Source organism: Scyliorhinus canicula, chromosome 16 (genome assembly GCF_902713615.1).
Source record: "Scyliorhinus canicula chromosome 16, sScyCan1.1, whole genome shotgun sequence".
NCBI classification, from domain to species: domain Eukaryota; kingdom Metazoa; phylum Chordata; class Chondrichthyes; order Carcharhiniformes; family Scyliorhinidae; genus Scyliorhinus; species Scyliorhinus canicula.
Genome location: NC_052161.1, coordinates 122,917,310 through 122,939,253, shown reverse-complemented (window position 1 = coordinate 122,939,253; position 21,944 = coordinate 122,917,310). Strand labels below are relative to the sequence as shown.

The window sequence follows — 21,944 nt, the reverse complement described above, 5'->3', positions numbered from 1 at the left end:
GTGTTGTTCTTGGGGTGTTACCGCGGTTGTTTTGTTAATAGAGTTGAGATGTTTATATTTTATAAAAATTTCAATAAAAATTAGTTTTAAAAAAAGAGTGTCGAGGGATTGTGCAAGGGAGGGGCATCAAGCACAGGGTTTTTCTGTAGACGGACAACCTGTTATACATTTTGGACCATTGGGGGGCATTGGCATAATGATTTTAACATTTTAGAGTATCCAATTCTTTTTTTCTCAATTAAGGGGCAATTTAGCGTGGCCAATCCACCTACCCTGTACATCTTTTTTTTGGATTGTGGGGGTGAAACCCACGCAAACACGGGGAGAATATGCAAACTCCGCACGGACAGTGACCCAAGCCGGGAATCGAACCTGGGGTCCTGGGGCGATTCCCGCATTCACATCCAAGTGGTTAATGTATTTCACAAACAGCAAGGATCCCAGCACCGATCTCTGCGGTACACCTGATCACAGGCTTACAATCACCCTCTGCCTCCTATTAACAAGCCCATTTTGGATCCAATTTGCCACCGTACCTTGGATCCCATGGACTTTAACCCTTTGGACCAGCCTTCCATGTGGGACCTTGCCAAAAGTCTTACTGAAGTCCATCTAAACCACATCAACTGTGCTACCCTCATCAATATATCGAGCTAATAGAATCCACAGAATCACGACCGTGCAGAAGGAGGCCATTCGGTCCATCAAATCTGCATCAATCCTCCGAAAGAGCACCTTAACTAAGCCCACACCCCCGCCCTATCCCTGTAACCTCACCTATCCTGCACATCATTGGGAAGTCGGGCAATTTTAGCATGGCCAATCCGCCTAATCTGCACATTTTTGGATTGTGATTGGAAACCGGAGCACCGGGAGGAAACTCACATAGATACGGGGAGAACATACAAACTCCACACAGTCACCCAAGGCTGAAATCGAACCCGGGTCCCTGGCACTGTGAGGCAGCAATGCTAGCCACCTTGCCTCCGTCACCTTTTCAAAAAACTCAATTAAATTAGTTAGGATTTTCCATCAATTAAACTTGCTGACTATCTCTGATCAATCCCTGCCTTTCCATGTGTTGATTAATCCTGTCTCTCAAAAATCTTTCTAATTATTTCTCTCCCACTGACTAACTGGCCTGCAATACCTGGCGTATCCCTACTGCCCTTGAATAAAGGTACCACATTAGCTATCATCCAGTCACCTGGCACTCCACCTGCAGCCAGAGGGGATTTAAGTATCTCCATCAGGGCGTCAGCAATCCACTCCCTTTCCTCCCATAGCAGCCTGGGATACGTCTCATCAGGCCCTGGGACTTCAGCACCTTTATGCCCGCTAAAAATGTCTAATACCTCATCCTTAATAATCTTAATATGCTCTAGAACTTAACTGTCCCAACTGAAATCTCCACCTACAATATCTTTCCCCTTAGTGAATATGGATGAAAAATATTCATTGAAGACCTCGCCCACGTACTCCGGCGCCACACACAGATTGCCCATTTGTTCCCTATTGGGTCCCACTCTTCCCCTGGTCATCATCCTGTGCTTATAACATACTAGTTCAGAACAAATGGGATTCTTTGACAGCCATACTGTTAAACGGAGAGGATAATTACATATCCAGGATTAGCAAGCTGACAGAGAATATGAAATTCTCTGAAGATTGGAGCTGTGTATTCATCACTCTGAGGCTGACCTTTATTTCCCATGTCTTGGTGCCGATAAACTGGACACTCAGAACAGCCCCTGCCCTTCTCACTGAACCACTTTAAACATTCTGGTTTTCTTTGTAGTTCTATAGTAACAGATCCCACCTTTCCTGGGTTCTGCATTGCCTGATGTGTCTATTCCCATTTTTCTTTCCAATGTGCAGTGCCTCATATTTGGAATAAATTGCATCTCCCACTGTTTTACCAAGCTACAGATTTTATCTAACTCCTTCCCTAGGTTTTGCAGTCTTTGTTTTCTCAGACTTCACCACACCCACCCATTTACTCTTTGCCCTCAGACCCGGCACCTAGCTCAAGGTCTACAGAGCAGTACCCAATTTTCTTTTTCCAATTAAGGGGCAATTTAGCGTGGCCAATCCACCTACCCTACACATCTTTGGGTTGTGGGGGTGAAACCCACGCGGACACGGGGAGAATGTGCAAACTCCACACGGACCGTGACCCAGAGCCGGGATCGAACCCGGGTCATTGGTGCCGTATGCAGCAGTGCTAACCACTGTGCCATCTTGCTGCCCGAGGTCTACAGAAGAGTGATACCTGCCCTCCTGTATGGCTCCCAGACCTGCACTATATACTGCAGACACCTAAAAACCCCGAAGAAGTACCATGATGCTAGATGCTGCAAATCCATTGGCAGGATAGATGTGTAGCCACCTAAGATGGACACTGGGCTACAAAATGGAGAACTGCTAAGGCTGCAGGGAAAAACAATCTTAGCAAGGACAAGCAGTTTGCAGAAGACTAATTAGCATTCTGCACGTACAGAAACCAGTTTGTGGCCAGGTGCAGAGTTTCAGCCAAAGGTGTAAATGGCAACAAGATCTACATAGTAATGAGGTGATCCAGATCCAGACCCCACACAATAGAAACATTTAAGTATGAATGGATACTTTTGAGTAGACGCCCAGACAGAACGGCACCACTGTATCCAACACAAAGAACCATAGGGACAGCCCACCCATCGAGAAACGACCCTCAGATTGGGGGGGTTTGGAAGATATCGATTGGGAAAGGCCCAATCGATACATGGCAGGTAAAAGACCCGCCCCGAAGGGGCACGGACTTCTAGGGACTATAAAAGTAGACCCCGCACATGGTTCGGTCTGTTTTGGCTCCGGCTCTCTGCTGTTTTGTCGCTCCGGCTCTGCTTTGCTGATACATCGCATCCTGACTCCAGTTCCATCACCAGCCGTTGAGCCATCAGCCATCGAACTGTAAGTGCCAATACAACGATCGCTACGTGATCCAGACCTTGATAGATCCTGACAACTTTAAGTACCTGAGAGTTGCAGACCAAGAACGGGGCAAAGGCCTTGCTCCCTGACCTTGCCTGTTCCTGTCTAGATAAGTATTTTAGTTGTTTAGTATTAGAAATAAGTTAGTCTCTTTAGCGTATGCATGTGTATTTATTATATTTGTCATAATAAATATCAATCGTTTGGACTTACTAATCGGTGTACAGATTTATTACTTTGAACCTGACCTTGATATACTTGTGAGGTGTCTAAATACGGCACCTGGCGACTCCTGAGCATAATTACATACACAGAGCCATAGTAGTGTTAAGCACACGGCCTTTAAACGGAGGCGTGTTAATACACTCCAGTAAAACAAGCAACAGATGCCCCAACGTCAGTGTTTTCACTCAGGCCAACGTCCCTAGCATCAAAATATTGACCACACAATCAGATCTGCTGGGCAGGCCACTTTGCCCAAATGCCTGGCACGAAATAAGTGCTCTATTAGGAACTTCGATATGACAAGTGAGCCCCAGGGGGACAGAGCGAATGTTTCAAGGGCACACTTAAAACCTCCTTGAAAAGTGCAACATAATAATAATAACCGCTTATTGTCACAAGTAGGCTTCAATGAAGTTATTCTGAAAAGCCCCCAGTCGCCACATTCCGGCGCCTGTTTGGGGAGGCTGGTACGGGAATTGAACCCGCGCTGCTGGCCTTCTTCTGCATTACAAGCCAGCTATTTAGCCCATGGTGCTAAACCAGTCCCATTGGTCCCATCTGGCGTGACGGAGAATCCCGCCGGCCGGTCGGGGCAGAGATGTGGCATGGCCTGGCGGAGAATCCCGGCCCTTGAGTCCACAGAACATAGGTGTGCACAATATGGGTGTAATGAGCATGGCTGCGTGGATTCATTTAGTTTACTTTCTGCCATTCTTACCCAGCCTGGACCAATATGACTAGTCCTAAACTAAAGTGATTAATTCTTAATTACTATTTGAAATAGTTTAGCAAGCCAAAAGTGTATCACACCTGGGCAACGAGGGATACCAGCAACAAATGCCAGCAATATCCACAGCTGAGGATACATTTTTAAATATTTGGAGAGGTGATAATTGGACTCACACATTGTTGTTTTCTATTCTTAGTCTTCACTTGTTGAAAAAAGTATTTAGAAGAAAAGTATCCTGGTGGAAAGTTCTTGTTACTTTACCAAAGAAACGTTGGACCTTTCACAGTATTAAAGATCCTATTAATTCAACAAATTTCTTTCAATTAGTTTACATTAAAAGGTTTATTGGAAATCAGCAGCGGATCGAACATTGTTGCTGCTGCTGTTGGTGTCACAAAACTGAACCCCAGGGAGAGTCAGCATCTTCAGGGAGAGGAGGGGGAGCTGAACCCCAGTGAGAGTCAGCACCTTCAGGGAGAGGAGGGGGAGCTGTACCCCAGGGAGAGTCAGCACCTTCAGGGAGAGGAGGGGGAGCTGTACCCCAGTGAGAGTCAGCACCTTCAGGGAGAGGAGGGGGAGCTGAACCCCAGTGAGAGTCAGCACCTTCAGGGAGAGGAGGGGGAGCTGTACCCCAGGGAGAGTCAGCACCTTCAGGGAGAGGAGGGGGAGCTGAACCCCAGTGAGAGTCAGCACCTTCAGGGAGAGGAGGGGGAGCTGAACCCCAGTGAGAGTCAGCACCTTCAGGGAGAGGAGGGGGAGCTGAACCCCAGTCAGAGTCAGCACCTTCAGGGAGAGGAGGGGGAGCTGAACCCCAGTGAGAGTCAGCACCTTCAGGGGAAGAGGGGGAGCTGAACCCCAGTGAGAGTCAGCACCTTCAGGGAGAGGAGGGGGAGCTGAACCCCAGTGAGAGTCAGCACCTTCAGGGAGAGGCGGGGGAGCTGAACCCCAGTGAGAATCAGCATCTTCAGGGGAAGAGGGGGAGCTGAACCCCAGTGAGAGTCAGCACCTTCAGGGAGAGGAGGGGGAGCTGAACCCCAGTGAGAGTCAGCACCTTCAGGGAGAGGAGGGGGAGCTGAACCCCAGTGAGAGTCAGCACCTTCAGGGAGAGGAGGGGGAGCTGAACCCCAGTGAGAGTCAGCACCTTCAGGGAGAGGAGGGGGAGCTGAACCCCAGTGAGAGTCAGCACCTTCAGGGAGAGGAGGGGGAGCTGAACCCCAGTGAGAGTCAGCACCTTCAGGGAGAGGAGGGGGAGCTGAACCCCAGTGAGAGTCAGCACCTTCAGGGAGAGGAGGGGGAGCTGAACCCCAGTGAGAGTGACTAACCAGGAGAATTTGCTATCAGAGGCAACCTAAGCACTGAGAGTTAACCTGATTTTTTGGGTGGGTCTTTGTGTTTGGGAAAATGAGAATGTGTTTTTCTGTTATGTGCTAAATTTACAACAGTATCTAATTATCCTAGGCTGTGGTAGATCACACAGGAGATTGCCAATTAACGACAGTCATTCTCCATGACTAAAGGTGCTTCCATCTTAATAACAACCATTAACATTGCACTTTTAACATAGTAAAATATCTCAAGGTTCTTCCCAAAGCATTTTCAAACAAAATGTAACACTGAATCACATACTTAGATATGTTATAAGTGTTACAGAGAGCCCACTTAACAAGAACCCGTATGAGTAGGTTCTTCCCGGAGGTGGAGGACAGATGTGAACGGTGCCAAAGAGGCCCGGCCAACCACACCCACATGTTCTGGTCTTGCCCCAGACTGGTGGAGTACTGGACAGCCTTCTTCAAGGCTATGTCCAAAGTGGTGGGGATGAGGGTGGAGCCATGCCCGAAAGTGGCGGTCTTCGGGGTTTCAGACCAGCCATCTATTCCTGGGGAGGAGGGCAGATGCCCTTGCCTTTGCTTCCCTGATCGCCCGCCGTAGAATCCTGTTTGGCTGGCGGCCAGCAGCACCGCCCAGAGCTGCAGACTGGCTGTCCGATCTCTCGGAATCTCTCCAAATGCAGAAAATCAAATTCGCCATCCGAGGGTCAGACGACGGCTTCCACAGAACGTGGGAGCCATTCACCCAATTGCTCCAGGACCTGTTTGTAGCCAGCGAACAAGCAGAAGAACAGCCAGGTAGCCAAGAATCAGGGGAAAGCAGCCAAAGCATGAGCCAAAACAGTCTCGTACCAGCCTCCCTGAACAGGCGCCGGAATGTGGCGACTAGGGGCTTTTCACAGTAACTTCATTTTGAAGCCTACTTGTGACAACAAGCGATTTTCATTTCAGAGAGAAAGATAGACTGGGAGAGGGAGACAGCTAAACCCAAGAGGAAAGAAAGGTGAACCACAGGAGGGGAGGCGGCGGGGGGGACAGGGAACAAGAGAGGAGAACCAGGGAGGTGGGGGGGGGGGAGGCAGGGAAATGACAGCCGGAAGGAGGGCACGGGATACGATAACAAACTTGGCATCTCCAGGAACAGAGAACAAGGAGAATACAGGCGAAAGACGGGAGGAACGGCTGAAGCGGAGGTGAGCGTGAGACGCCAAAGGCAGTGAGATCCATCCGGGAGAAGCAAGTGACAATACCATCACCAAACCGATTCGAGTATTGCCCACTGTAATCGTTTCTCTGACACCCAAATGTATATTTACCTCCCCAGTCTCCGCCCCCCCATCCCTCCCCCCCACAAACAGGCGCCTACTTACGTGTTGTAAATAATTTTCCCAGTTGTACAGAGTTGCTGCTGTTGAGCTGGTGCACAATACTCTACCAGTTATTCTATTTTATTTTTTATTTTATTTTCTATTATTACTTTTTTTTTGGTATGTTTGGGTGTGCCCTTCTCTTCTATATATGTATTTATATATATATTTATTATTCTGTGTACATAACGATAAATATACTTTGTTCAAAAACCCAATAAAAAGATTTATTTAAAAAAATTAGATATGTCCGGTGACCAAACGTTTGATTGGTTTAAGAAGTGCCTTAAAGGAGGAAATCGGTGTAGTGGCAAAGAGGGACAGTGAGGGAACTCCAGACCTTGGGGCCTAATAGGGCCGATGCTGGAGCAATTAAAACTGGGCATGTTCAAGAGACCAGCATTAGAGGAGCACCAATATCTCTGGGAGATCTGGAGCAGGAGGAGATTACAGAGATTGGGAGGTGCATGGCCATGGGAGAATTTTAAAACAATAATAATAACCTTTTATTGTCACAAGTATGAAGTTACGGGGGAAAGCCCGTAGTCGCCACATTCTGGCGCCTGTTCAGGTAAGCTGGTACGGGCTTTCAACCCACACGGCTGGCCTTGTGCTGCATCACAAACCAGCTGAGCTAAAGCAGGATGAGAATTATAAAATCAAGCTGTTGCTAGACTAGGAGCACTAACGTAGGTTAACGGGCAAAGGAGTGATAGGTGAACAGATCTCAATGTGAGTTAAAGCACAGGCAGCAGAGTGTTTGGATGATCTCAGGTTTACAGAGGGGAGAATGTAGGAGAGCAGACAGGAGTATATTTGCACAGTCAAGTCTAGAGTTGACAAAGACACAGTTGAAGGTTTTGCAGGATAAGCTGAGACAGGGGTCGTGTCAGGTGGTTATGGAGCTGGAAATAGACAACAGCAGTGATTGCACAAATTTGAAAAGAAGCTTGATCTGGCTGAATTGTATTACTAATAGTTAAAACGCTAATGTTGTGGAAAGTTCTCTCAGAAACGTCTGATCAGATCTAAATATTCATCAAACACCCAACATGAATTGACGGAGAAAACTTCAAATCGCTAAGTTAATTTTTATTCTCTTTTCCCCCTCCTCTCCCTGAAGGTGCTGACTCTCACTGGGGTTCAGCTCCCCCTCCTCTCCCGGAAGGTGCTGACTCTGACTGGGGTTCAGCTCCCCCTCCTCTCCCTGAAGGTGCTGACTCTCACTGGGGTACAGCTCCCCCTCCTCTCCCTGAAGGTGCTGACTCTCACTGGGGTTCAGCTCCCCACTCCCTGAAGGTGCTGACTCTCACTGGGGTTCAGCTCCCCCTCTCCCTGAAGGTGCTGACTCTCACTGGGGTTCAGCTCCCCCTCCTCTCCCTGAAGGTGCTGACTCTCACTGGGGTACAGCTCCCCCTCCTCTCCCTGAAGGTGCTGACTCTCACTGGGGTTCAGCTCCCCCTCCTCTCCCTGAAGGTGCTGACTCTCACTGGGGTTCAGCTCCCCCTCCTCTCCCTGAAGGTGCTGACTCTCACTGGGGTTCAGCTCCCCCTCCTCTCCCTGAAGGTGCTGACTCTCACTGGGGTTCAGCTCCCCCTCCTCTCCCTGAAGGTGCTGACTCTCACTGGGGTTCAGCTCCCCCTCCTCTCCCTGAAGGTGCTGACTCTCACTGGGGTACAGCTCCCCCTCCTCTCCCTGAAGGTGCTGACTCTCACTGGGGTTCAGCTCCTCCTCCTCTCCCTGAAGGTGCTGACTCTCACTGGGGTTCAGCTCCCCCTCCTCTCCCTGAAGGTGCTGACTCTCACTGGGGTTCAGCTCCCCCTCCTCTCCCTGAAGGTGCTGACTCTCACTGGGATTCAGCTCCCCCTCCTCTCCCTGAAGGTGCTGACTCTCACTGTCATGGAGACCCCCTGCACTCCTGAAATCCTCATAATTTTGAATACCCCCATTAAATTTCCCTTCTCTGCTGTCAGGCGAACATCCCCCAATTTGATAGTCATTCCATAGACGGAAGTCTGTCATCTACAGTATAATCCTGATATTGTTGTTTAACTTTTGATTTTTCTCAGTCTGGATCTATCATTAAGTAGGGAAGTTGGTCAGAATCTGTTCCCTGCACCTATTACCATAGGGAGGCACCAAATCGAGTGTAGAGACTGCCCCCTGACAGGCAGTGCCTGAATTGAACGCAAGGTTGCTAGCCAGAGAGGTGTATCTCTGGCACCCTCTGGTGTACAATAGCTGTATTGAGGAAAGGTTTCAAAAGTGTGCAACCTTCTGCGAGCACAAATCTCAACATAAAGAGAACAAAGCTCCCGAGTCTGATCCTCGGGTGAATTGGCAGTGTATTCAGGCTGTGGTGTAAAGCAGAAGATTTACACTGGGCCAGTAAAAGAAACCAGTGCAAATCAGTTCAGTGGGCTAACCAACATCAGTGGGCATCACATCCAAGCCTGATCAAATTCTCAACCAAACACCTTTCATTCTTACAGGTTAGTAATCAGGGGCAAGCGCCCTGCCTGATTACATCATTAAACCAAAAGCTCTGAGAAAAATTGCGGCCAGTTGAGATCAATTCACTCAACACAGACCAGGGAACCTGGGGAGTGCCTGGTTCATATGGCTCTGTAAAAATAAATAAATGAGAGAACAACAGCTTGTGTAAGGTCTTTTTAATTTCATTTTTTTCTAAACCAAGGTACTTACTGTGTCGTTCATATTCAAGCCAAATACCTTTTACAAGTGCAGTCGGTTCCTATCTAACAGGTAGAGCAATGGTTCATACATTTATGGACAATCATTTCTTTCATTAAAACCATGAGGGTTGTTATGATAAATGGGCAAGACAGTGTTAGCTGCTCCTATCCTCTGCAGTGGCTTCAATGGCAATACGGTAGCACAGTGGCTAGCACAGTTGCTTCACAGCTCCAGGATCCCAGGTTCGATTCCCGGCTTGGGTCACTGTCTGTGCGGAGTCTGCATGTTCTTCCCGTGTGTGCGTGGGTTTCCTCCCACAGTCCAAAGATGTGCGAGTTAGATGGATTGGCCGTGCTAAATTGCCCTTAGTGTTCAAAAAGATTAAGTCGGGGTTCCGGGGATAGGATGGATACGTTGGCTTGCGTAGGGTGTTCTTTGTAGGGGCTGGTGCAAACTCGATGGGCTGAATAGCCTCCTTCTGCATTGTAAATTCTATGATAATACATCAACACAACTGGGGATCGATCAATCAGATTAATCCTATCATGTGTGTCCCTCGCTCTCCCCTAGCCTTATCACCCGAAGGAAGTTCGACTGGGAGGCGATGAATATTGGCACGCTTTCTAATCCAAGGGGCTCATGTTCTACTCCCTGCACCAGCAACAGGGAAGTACCCTGTGACTCCTGTAAGAGGGAAAACTATGCTCACAAAAGATTACAATAAACTGAATTGAGCATCAGAAGGAACCTGTGCTGTATTTGCCCTGTGAGTACCTGATGAGGCAGTGTAGAGTGATGCTTACTCGGTATTTAATTAATGTAATATGTGCCCTAGTACCTCAGATACATATGCATGAACCTATTGCCTGTATATACATACATACGTACAGTACATCTGGATGTCAATGGACCTGCAGTGATGCTTATTTTTAAAATGATGGCAGCTTGTTTAAACGTCAAATCTCTTTAGCAATAAAAGTGTGAGGATCAACTACCCTGAACATTCCCTTCCCCTCTGAAATACATTATCTGGACATTCTTGCACACAGCCACTCAAGTAGTCACTGTTTATGGTGCTAAGCATTTGGTGAGAAACTTTGATGCAGATGAAATGATGACAGTCTACCTGGTCACAGAGAACCACCACTGATCCTGTTCTCACCCAATGCCCAGGGATGCCCACTACCCAGTGCCAGTCACTGGATAGCAATCATTTTTTAAAATTTAGAGTACCCAATTAATTTCTTCCAATTAAGGGGCAATTTAGCGTGGCCAATTCACCTACCCTGCACAGCTTTGGGTTGTGGGGGCGAAGCCCACGCAAACACGGGGAGAATGTGCAAACTCCACACGGACAGTGACCCAGAGCCGGGATCGAACCTGGGACCTCAGCGCCGTGAGGCAACAGGGCTAACCCACTGCGCCACCGTGCTGCCCCTGGATAGCAATCATAAGGGTGGTTGATTTATCCTTCCCTGACTCAGGGCACTGAGGCCAATAACAACTGCTGTGAACCGAGGGAAAATCAGAAATGAAACTTGGGGTTATCCGATTCTGTGTGTTCCGTGAATCAAACCGGACAAACTTTTGGGGCTCCTTAATGGTTCTTCCAAATTCCGCACCTAAATTTACTGGGTGTTTCTCATAGTGGGGGAGAAACCTGGAGTCCTTGCACAGGCTGAAAAATCTCACATACCAAGGCTGAGTATTGGAAAACTGGCAGCTGGGATTCTCTGCAGGGTAGTAATGAGTACATGTGACAGCCTGCCCCAGATGAAGACTCACTGAATTGTTTCTGCTGAGAAAATGGCATACTGCCACTTATAAATTCTCCCAAAGTCCCAGCATTTTCCATAGAACCACTGCTGTGGAAACAGTCAAAATGGTGAGTCTTTAAGGACTGGCTATGAAAAAGGGACAAGCCGCCACCTCAATACTTGATTGACTGCATGTTGGCAACAAGACATCTCCTCCGTGACCAACATGTGGCTGGGGCTTGACATTAACTGTCTGAATGGAGTGGAACCCTATCACTTACAACCCATGCATGTCACTGGCACAAATTAACTAATTAGAACTGCTTTTATATTATATATATATATTTATATCTGAGAGGTACCAGCACCAATAAAAAAGAGGAAATAATCTTCCTTGTTTCTGTTCCTGTTTGAGTAATGAGGTTGTGGGATTTTGGGGAAAGTGGGAATATTCAGCAGGCTATTTTAGGAACTAGTTCCTTGAACAGAATGAAGTGGAACTGAGAGTCAGGAGTTCGCAAGGAGGGGAGTCTGCTCCTCACTATTATCATCAGGAGGGATCTCGTAAATCACAAACAGAGAAGAGTACAGGCACCCGATGAAGGAGGTCAGGCTGGCAAAGTACATCACTCCATTAGCGCTACCCACAACTGATGTTAGTGGGCCCATCACTATGGAAACGATGATCTGGGCAAGGAAGTACTGGCAGCTGAGGAGTGAAATGTCCATACCCATCCCCCGCTTCGTCCCATTCGGTCCTACAAACTAGACAAACACAAGAACAGCCGTTATATTGTGTTGTGGAGAAACATATCTATTAATGTCAGCGTCATAACAAGAGATCGATGACACAACTCACCAAACAAGAGACTTTGATAACCTTTAAACACTCTAGTTAAGGTTCGGTACACTAAGGTGAAGGTGATTTTAACATTTCAGAAGACCTTGGGGGCAATTTTCATGAGCTGATGGGGTGGGAACGGAGGTAAGTAGGTGCCTAACCCCATGCTGCCACCTGATGTGCCAGATCCCCGGCACCATCACGCCTGTCATTTTGGGGAAGGCCAGGTGGGGCTCGGACAGCTACCTGTCCCCCAAGTGGCAGAAACCTTGTTAAGCTCATTAACAGGCCAATTAAGGCCATGGATCAGAGACCATTTGAATTTTTCAGGCCTGGGGACCCCCATGATGTTGGGAACACAGCAGCTCCCGGCAGCAGAGTGGGGATGGGGCCCAGCACTCCAGGAAGGCCCAGAAGCCCAGTCCACGCTTACATGGCCATTGTTACAGCCATAGACCACCCTATGGGGGAGGGGCGGGCTTCCATTCCACAATGGCGGTTCAGCAGCTTGGCAATATTTAGTTCAAACGTGTAAAAATGTTGAGAGGGCACCTCAAGATGAAGGCAACCTCTCTCTCGCTCCCTCTCTCACACCCTCTCTCTCTCTGTCTCTCCCCCCTTACCAGTAGGGCAGGCTGCAGCTCCTTCCATGAAGGGCCTTCTATTGGAGCCTGCTTTCTGGCCTCTAATTGGCCAGTCAAGGCAAAAACAAGTTAGTTAATTGTTTCCGACCCACATTTGATCCCAGTCTCAGAGTCCTGACTCAAAATGCAAAATCCATCCCCAGAGTCAGTATAAAACAATTACAGGATTGGTACGGCTTACGTTAAATGCAGAATATAACTCCCTCTACACTGTCCTATCAAACCCTTCCAAGACAGGAACAGAATGGATTAGATTTAGGGTAAGCCCCTTCTACATTGTCTCAAACACTCCCAGGACAGGTACAGAGGAGAGCCTCTTTCTTCGTGACAATTCCAGTTCAAGACAGCAGAACCTAAACTGACTCCGGGCGGCACTGTAGCGCAGTAGTTAGCACTGCTGCTTCATGGCACCCGGGTCACTGTCCGTGTGGTTTGCACATTCTCCCTGGGTCTGTGTGGGTCTCACCCCGACAACCCAAAGATGTGCAGGGTAGGTGGATTCGCCACTCTTTTAAAAAAAAAATTTACAGCACCCAATTCATTTTTTCCAATTAAGGGGCAATTTAGCGTGGCCAATCCACCTACCCTGCACATCTTTGGGTTGTGGGGGTGAAACCCACGCAGACACGGGGAGAATGTGCAAACTCCACACGGACAGTGACCCAGAGCCGGGATCAGACCTGGTCCTCAGCACCGCAGTCCTAGTGCTAACCACTGCGCCACGTGTCGCCCCGAAATGAAACAAACTTAGGGACAAAGCGATAAAAGGGCTGCTCCTGATCGGGGCACTGCCCAAACATAACAAAGATCAACAAAAACTTTAAAACATCAAATAAAGGGGTCAATAAAGCACCCTAACCCCTGCGTTCCCCATCGGGCACGGAAGGCTAGCTAGCTAGAATGGCCACGCTAAATTGCCCCTTAATTAGAGCAAAAAGAATTATACACACTAAATTTAAGAAAAAATAAAATAAAATCACTCCCAAAGTTGCCCCTTTTTCCCCCAAATGTTCCACAATCTCAAGATATTCAAGATGCCAGTTGGATGTTGTCTTATTGTAAGTGTATAAATTGTATTATCTGAGTGTACACCTTTTGTCGTGTTTATACCTTTTTGCTCTGATAGTATTCACACAGCAGCGAGTAGGGTAGAGTGCAAAGTGAAGAAAACAGCACCCCATATGTAACACAGAGTGATAAAAGAACATAACTATTCCTGGACAGAGTGGAAATGCCAGTGCCAATCCCAAAGGATAGGTAGCCAAAAAAGTAGAGAGTTCGGATACTGAAATGTTCTTCCAGCTTCTCCAGGAGTGCTGTAGAAAATAAGAAACAAGTGATAGAATAGCATCTGCACAGTTGCTGCTGATTATGGTTTAAGTTATTGCGTTGTTATATTTCGGATGGTAGTTTATTGGTTGTCATGTGTTGAATGCTCTGTGTTAGATGGCAGTACAAAAGCAAAATACTGCGAGAATGGGAATTCTGAATAAGAACGGAAAATGCTGGAAATATTCAGCATCAGTACAGAGAGAAACAAAGTAAATATTTATGTAATTACAACTCATTAGATGACAGTGCATTGGATTTGGTGTGTTGGTCGATGGCATGTTGGGTGCCAATGTGTTGGGTGCCAATGTGCTGGGTGACAACGGGCTGGTGGCAGTGTGTTGGGTGCCAGCATGTTGGGTGCCAATGTGTTGGGTGACAACGGGCTGGTGGCAGTGTGTTCGTCAGCGGCCACTTGGACAATAGTATGTTGGGTGGCGGAACGTTGGTAGAAGCATGTTGGATGACAGCGTGTTGGGCAGCAGCGTGTTAGTGGCAGTGTGTTTGTCGGTGGCGAATGGGACGGTAGTATGTTAGGTGACGGCATGTTGGTGGAAACATAATTGTGACACCATGTTGGGTATGATAAGTTGGGTGGCGGTGTGTCGCGCAGTGACGTGTTTGGTGGCGGTGTCAGTTGCGGTGTGTCCGGCAGTGACATGTTTGGTGGCGGTGTGTTGGGCAGTGACGTGTTGGGTGATGGTGTGTCGGTGATGGTGTGTTGGGCAGTGACGTGTTTGGTGATGGTGTGTTGGGCAGTGACGCGTTTGGTGACGTGTTGGGTGATGGTGTGTTGGGCAGTGACGTGTTTGGTGACGGTGTCGGGTGGCGGTGTGTTGGGCAGTGACGGTGTCGGGTGACGGTGTGTCGGTGACGGTGTGTCGGTGACGGTGTGTTGGGCAGTGACGTGTTGGGTGACGGTGTCGGGTGTCTGTGTGTTGGGCAGTGACGTGTTTGGTGACGGTGTGTCGGTGTCGGCCTGTCGGGCAGTGACGTGTTGGGTGACGGTGTGTCGGTGGCGGTGTGTTGGGCAGTGACGTGTTTGGTGTCGGTGTGTCGGTGACGGTGTGTCGGGCTGTGACGTGTTGGGTGACGGTGTGTCGGTGTCGGTGTGTTGGGCAGTGACGTGTTTGGTGACGGTGTGTCGGTGTCGGTGTGTTGGGCAGTGACGTGTTTGGTGACGGTGTGTCGGTGTCGGTGTGTTGGGCAGTGACGTGTTTGGTGATGGTGTGTCGGGTGTCGGTGTGTCGGGTGACGGTGTGTCGGTGTGTTGGGCAGTGACGTGTTGGGTGACGGTGTGTCGGTGATGGTGTGTTGGGCAGTGACGTGTTTGGTGACGGTGTCGGTGTGTCGGGCAGTGACGTGTTGGGTGACGGTGTGTCGGGTGGCGGTGTGTTGGGCAGTGACGTGTTGGGTGACGGTGTGTCGGTGTCGGCCTGTCGGGCAGTGACGTGTTTGGTGACGGTATGTCGGGCAGTGACGTGTTGGGTGACGGTGTGTCAGTGATGGTGTGTTGGGCAGTGACGTGTTGGGTGACGGTGTGTCGGTGTCGGTGTGTTGGGCAGTGACGTGTTGGGTGACGGTGTGTCGGTGTCGGTGTGTTGGGCAGTGACGTGTTGGGTGATGGTGTGTCGGTGGCGGTGTGTTGGGCAGTGACGCGTTTGGTGATGGTGTGTCGGTGATGGTGTGTTGGGCAGTGACGTGTTTGGTGACGGTGTCGGTGTGTCGGGCAGTGACGTGTTGGGTGACGGTGTGTCGGTATCGGTGTGACGGGCAGTGACGTGTTGGGTGACGGTGTGTCGGTGTCGGTGTGTTGGGCAGTGACGTGTTGGGTGACGGTGTGTCGGGTGTCGGTGTGTTGGGCAGTGACGTGTTGGGTGACGGTGTGTCGGTGTCGGCCTGTCGGGCAGTGACGTGTTTGGTGACGGTATGTCGGGCAGTGACGTGTTGGGTGACGGTGTGTCAGTGATGGTGTGTCGGGCAGTGACGTGTTTGGTGACGGTATGTCGGGCAGTGACGTGTTGGGTGATGGTGTGTCAGTGATGGTGTGTTGGGCAGTGACGTGTTTGGTGATGGTGTGTCGGTGGCGGTGTGTTGGGCAGTGACGCGTTTGGTGATGGTGTGTCGGTGATGGTGTGTTGGGCAGTGACGTGTTGGGTGATGGTGTGTCGGTGGCGGTGTGTTGGGCAGTGACGTGTTGGGTGATGGTGTGTCGGTGGCGGTGTGTTGGGCAGTGACGCGTTTGGTGACGTGTTGGGTGATGGTGTGTTGGGCAGTGACGTGTTTGGTGACGGTGTCGGGTGGCGGTGTGTTGGGCAGTGACGGTGTCGGGTGACGGTGTGTCGGGTGGCGGTGTGTCGGGCAGTGACGTGTTGGGTGATGGTGTGTTGGGCAGTGACGTGTTGGGTGATGGTGTGTTGGGCAGTGACGTGTTGGGTGACGGTGTGTCGGTGTCGGCCTGTGACGTGTTTGGTGATGGTGTGTCGGTGACGGTGTGTCGGTGTCGGTGTGTTGGGCAGTGACGTGTTGGGTGACGGTGTGTCGGTGGCGGTGTGTTGGGCAGTGACGTGTTGGGTGACGGTGTGTTGGTGTCGGTGTGTCGGCCTGTGACGTGTTTGGTGATGGTGTGTCGGTGTCGGTGTGTCGGGCAGTGACGTGTTGGGTGACGGTGTGTCGGTGTCGGTGTGTTGGGCAGTGACGTGTTGGGTGACGGTGTGTCGGTGGCGGTGTGTCGGGCAGTGACGTGTTGGGTGACGGTGTGTTGGTGTCGGTGTGTCGGCCTGTGACGTGTTGGGTGACGGTGTGTCGGTGTCGGTGTTTCGGGCAGTGACGTGTTGGGTGATGGTGTGTCGGTGTCGGTGTGTCGGGCAGTGACGTGTTGGGTGACGGTGTGTTGGTGTCGGTGTGTCGGGCAGTGACGTGTTGGGTGACGGTGTGTTGGGCAGTGACGTGTTGGGTGATGGTGTGTCGAGCAGTGACGTGTTTGGTGACGGTGTGTCGGGTGTCGGTGTGTTGGGCAGTGACGTGTTGGGTGATGGTGTGTCGAGCAGTGACGTGTTTGGTGACGGTGTGTCGGGTGTCGGTGTGTTGGGCAGTGACGTGTTGGGTGATGGTGTGTCGGTGATGGTGTGTTGGGCAGTGACGTGTTGGGTGACGGTGTGTCGGTGTCGGTGTGTCGGGCAGTGACGTGTTTGGTGACGGTGTCGGGTGGCGGTGTGTTGGGCAGTGACGTGTTGGGTGACGGTGTGTCGGTGTCGGTGTGTTGGGCAGTGACGTGTTGGGTGACGGTGTGTCGGTGTCGGTGTGTCGGGCAGTGACATGTTTGGTGGCGGTGTGTTGGGCAGTGACGTGTTGGGTGACGGTGTGTCGGTGTCGGTGTGTTGGGCAGTGACATGTTTGGTGACGGTGTGTTGGGCAGTGACGTGTTGGGTGACGGTGTGTCGGGTGGCGGTGTGTTGGGCAGTGACGTGTTGGGTGACGGTGTGTCGGTGTCGGTGTGTTGGGCAGTGACGTGTTTGGTGATGATGTGTCGGGTGGCGGTGTGTTGGGCAGTGACGTGTTTGGTGATGATGTGTCGGGTGGCGGTGTGTTGGGCAGTGACGTGTTGGGTGACGGTGTGTTGGTGTCAGTGTGTCCGGCAGTGACGTGTTTGGTGACGATGTGTCAGGTGGCGGAGTGTTGGGCGGTGATGTGCTTGGGCCCTCGTGTGTTGGGTGGCCATATTTTGGGTGACAGTGTGTTAGCCAGCTGTCCACTGCACGGTGATTCAACATCGGACCGCACTGTCACTACTTTCACCACTGTCAATCTAGGGAGCTGAGAATCTAACTTCAACGTTAAATTCTTCAAAATTTGGCAGATCCTCAAATGAGTAACTGGGGGATAGAGAGGATACTTAGTGGGTAACTGATGGTACATTGACAATTCTGAATGGGTATATAGAGGTTCCTCAGTCAATAACTGAGGTGTAAATCAGTTGCCTAATGAGTTATTGGAATTAATTAATAAGACATGAATAGGGAATATTCTTTTCAAAAAACACATCTTGAAAGAATGATACTTGAATTTAGTTCCATATTTTAAAGAAAATTGCAGCTTCATTAAAAGGTTGCGGTTCAATTTCGCCGAGATTCAGATCTTGTTTTTTGTCATGTTTAATTGTCGAGTTAATGATGTTTTGCAATCTCTGTACTGAGACTGAGCTGTGGGGAGTTACTGGCCAATTGAAAATTATCGGAGCCACAGGGATGCTCCACAACTTGTCAACATCAACAGGGACAATGCAAAAATAGAATAATGCCAAAACACGTAAATACAAACAGAAAAGTTTGGAAACTCGCAGAGGAAAGGCAGGTTTTTCAAAGGTTGGATAGAGACCTACATCTCAGAAAAAATATAGGCATTGCAGGTGCTGATGCTCCTTGCTCACAAATCCAGAGTTTCTATCTTTCTCTGATTTCATATAGAATTCTGCATGACAAAGCCAAGCTTAACGCCAGCATAAAATTTTCACCAAGCTAAACATGCCACCCCCCAAGCCCACAGTAAACATGGCCCCCAGCCCACAGTAAACATGGCCCCCAGCCCACAGTAAACATGGCCCCCAGCCCACAGTAAACATGACCCCCAGCCCACAGTAACCATGTCACCCCCCCAGCCCACAGTAAACATGGCCCCCAGCCCCCAGTAAACATGCCCCCCCAGCCCATAATAAACATGGCCCCCCTCCCACAGTAAACATGCCCCCCATCCCACAGTAAACATGCCCCCCCAGCCCACAATAAACATGGCCCCCCTCCCACAGTAAACATGCGCCCCCAGCCCACAGTAAACATGGCCCCCAGCCCACAGTAAACATGCCCCCCAAGCCCACAGTAAACATGCCCCCCAAGCCCACAGTAAACATGCCCCCCAAGCCCACAGTAACCATGTCACCCCCACCAGCCCACAGTAATCATGTCACCCCCCAGCCCACAATAAACATGGCCCCCCTCCCACAGTAAACATGCCCCCCCAGCCCACAGTAAACATGGCCCCCAGCCCACAGTAAACATGCCCCCCAAGCCCACAGTAAACATGCCCCCCAAGCCCACAGTAATCATGTCACCCCCCCAGCCCACAGTAACCATGTCACCCCCCCAGCCCACAGTAAACATGGCCCCCAGCCCACAGTAAACATGCCCCCTAAGCCCATAGTAACCATGTCAACCCCCAGTCCACAATAAACATGCCCCCAGCCCACAGTAACCACATCACCCCCCAGCCCACAGTAAATATACCCGCCCAGCCCACAGTAAACATGCCCCCCCAACCCACAGTAAACATGTCACCCCCACCAACCCACAGTAATCATGTCACCCCCCAGCCCACAGTAACCACGTCACCACCCAGCCCACAGTAAACATACCCCCCAGCCCCCAGTAAACATACCCCCAAGCCCACAGTAAACATGGCCCCCCTAGCCCACAGTAAACATGGCCATGCCCAGCCCACAGTAAACAAGTCACCCCCCCAGTCCACAATAAACATGCCCCCAGTAAACATACCCCCCCAGCCCACAGTAACCATGCCACCCCCACCAGTCCACAGTAACCATGCCCCCCAGCCCACAGTAAACATGTCCCCCCCCCAGTCCACAGTAAACATGCCCCCCCAGCCCACAGTAACCATGCCCCCCCAGCATACATGGCCCCCAGCCCACAGTAAACATGGCCCCCAGCCCACAGTAAACATGCCCCCCCAGCCCACAGTAAACATGCCCCCCAGCCCACAGTAAACACGCCCCCCAGCCCACAGTAAACATGCCCCCCCAGCCCACAGTAAACACACACCCCCGCCCACAGTAAACACACACCCCCAGCCCACAGTAAACATGGCCATCCCCAGCCCACAGTAACCATGCCCCAGCCCACAGTAAACTTGCCCCCCAGTTCACAGTAAACTTGCCCCCCAGCCCACAGTAAACATGGCCATCCCCAGCCCACAGTAACCATGCCCCAGCCCACAGTAAACATGCCCCCCCAGCCCACAGTAAACATGCCCCCCAGCCCACAGTAAACATGGCCCCCAGCCCACAGTAAACATGCCCCCCCAGCCCACAGTAAACATGGCCCCCAGCCCACAGTAAACACACCCCCCCGCCCACAGTATACACACCCCCCCAGCCCACAGTAATCACACCCCCCCCACCCACAGTAAACATGCCCCCCCAGCCCACAGTAAACATGCCCCCCCAGCCCACAGTAAACATGGCCCCAGCTCACAGTAATCATGGCCCCCAGCCCACAGTAACCATGTCACCCCCACCAGCCCACAGTAACCATGTCACCCCCCCAGTCCACAATAAACATGCCCCCCAGCCCAAAGTAAACATGTCACCCCCCAGTCCACAGTAAACATGCCCCCCCAGCCCACAGTAACCATGCCCCCCAGCATACATGCCCCCCAGCCCACGGTAAACATGGCCCCCAGCCCACAGTAAACATGCCCCCCCAGCCCACAGTAAACATGGCGCCCAGTAAACATGCCCCCCCAGCCCACAGTAAACATGGCCCCCAGCCCACAGTAAACATGTCCCCCCAGCCCACAGTAAACATGGCCCCCCCAGCCCACAGTAAACATGCCCCCCCAGCCCACAGTAAACATGGCCCCCAGCCCACAGTAACCATGTCACCCCCACCAGCCCACAGTAACCATGTCACCCCCACCAGCCCACAGTAACCATGTCACCCCCCAGTCCACAATAAACATGCCCCCCAGCCCAAAGTAAACATGTCACCCCCCAGTCCACAGTAAACATGCCCCCCAGCCCACAGTAAACATGGCCCCAGCCCACAGTAAACATGGCCCCAGCCCACAGTAAACATGGCCCCCCCAACTCACCGTAAACATGGCCATCCCCAGCCCACAGTAAACATGGCCATCCCCAGCCCACAGTAAACATGGCCATCCCCAGCCCACAGTAAACATGCCTCCCCCAGCCCACAGTAAACATGGCCATCCCCAGCCCACAGTAAGCATGGTCCCCCCAGCCCACAGTAAACATGCCTCCCCCAGCCCACAGTAAACATGGCCCCCAGTTCACAGTAAACATGGCCCCCCCAGCCCACAGTAAACATGCCCCCCCAGTCCACAGTAAACATGGCCCACAGCCCACAGTAAACATGGCCCCCAGTCCACAGTAAACATGCCCCCCCAGCCCACAGTAAACATGCCCCCCCAGCCCACAGTAAACACACCCCCCCAGCCCACAGTAACCATGCCCCCCAGCATACATGGCCCCCACAGCCCACAGTAAACATGGCCCCCAGCCCACAGTAAACATGCCCCCCCAGCCCACAGTAAACATGGCCCCCAGCCCACAGTAAACACACCCCCCCAGCCCACAGTAAACCTGGCCATCCCCAGCCCACTGTAAACCATGCCCCCCAGCATACATGGCCCCCCCAGCCCACAGTAAACCTGCCCCCCAGCCCACAGTAAACATGCCCCCCCAGCACACAGTAAACATGTCCCCCCAGCTCACAGTAAACATGGCCCCCATCCCACAGTAAACATGTCCCCCCAGCTCACAGTAAACATGGCCCCCAGCTCACAGTAATCATGCCCCCAGCCCACAGTAACCATGTCACCCCCACCAGCCCACAGTAACCATGTCACCCCCCCCCGAGTCCACAATAAACATGCCCCCCAGCCCAAAGTAAATATGTCACCCCCCAGTCCACAGTAAACATGCCCCCCCAGCCCACAGTAACCATGCCCCCCAGCCTACAGTAAACATGGCCCCCAGCCCACAGTAAACATACCCCCCCCAGCCTACAATAAACATGCCCCCCCAGCCCACAGTAAACATGGCCCCCAGCCCACAGTAAACATGCCCCCCCAGTCCACAGTAAACATGCCCCCCAGCCCACAGTAAACATGCCCCCCCCAGCCCACAGTAAACATGGCCCCCCCAGCTCACAGTAAACATGCCCCCCAGCCCACAGTAAACATGGCCCCCAGCCCACAGTAAACATGGCCCCCAGTCCACAGTAAACATGCCCCCCCAGTC

At 51.2% G+C, this 21,944-nt stretch overlaps 1 protein-coding gene across 1 annotated transcript in view; it reads right to left on the bottom strand.

Annotated features, from left to right (window-relative positions):
* Positions 1 to 9,677: 9,677 nt before the first annotated feature.
* The window catches only part of slc45a1 (solute carrier family 45 member 1), a 45,445-nt gene continuing 33,178 nt past the window's right edge, over positions 9,678 to 21,944 (bottom strand). Inside the window, 2 exon segments of the mRNA XM_038774091.1 lie at positions 9,678 to 11,842; positions 13,673 to 13,878. Of these exon segments, the coding sequence (XP_038630019.1) occupies positions 11,585 to 11,842; positions 13,673 to 13,878 (464 nt within the window). The 3' untranslated portion in view covers positions 9,678 to 11,584.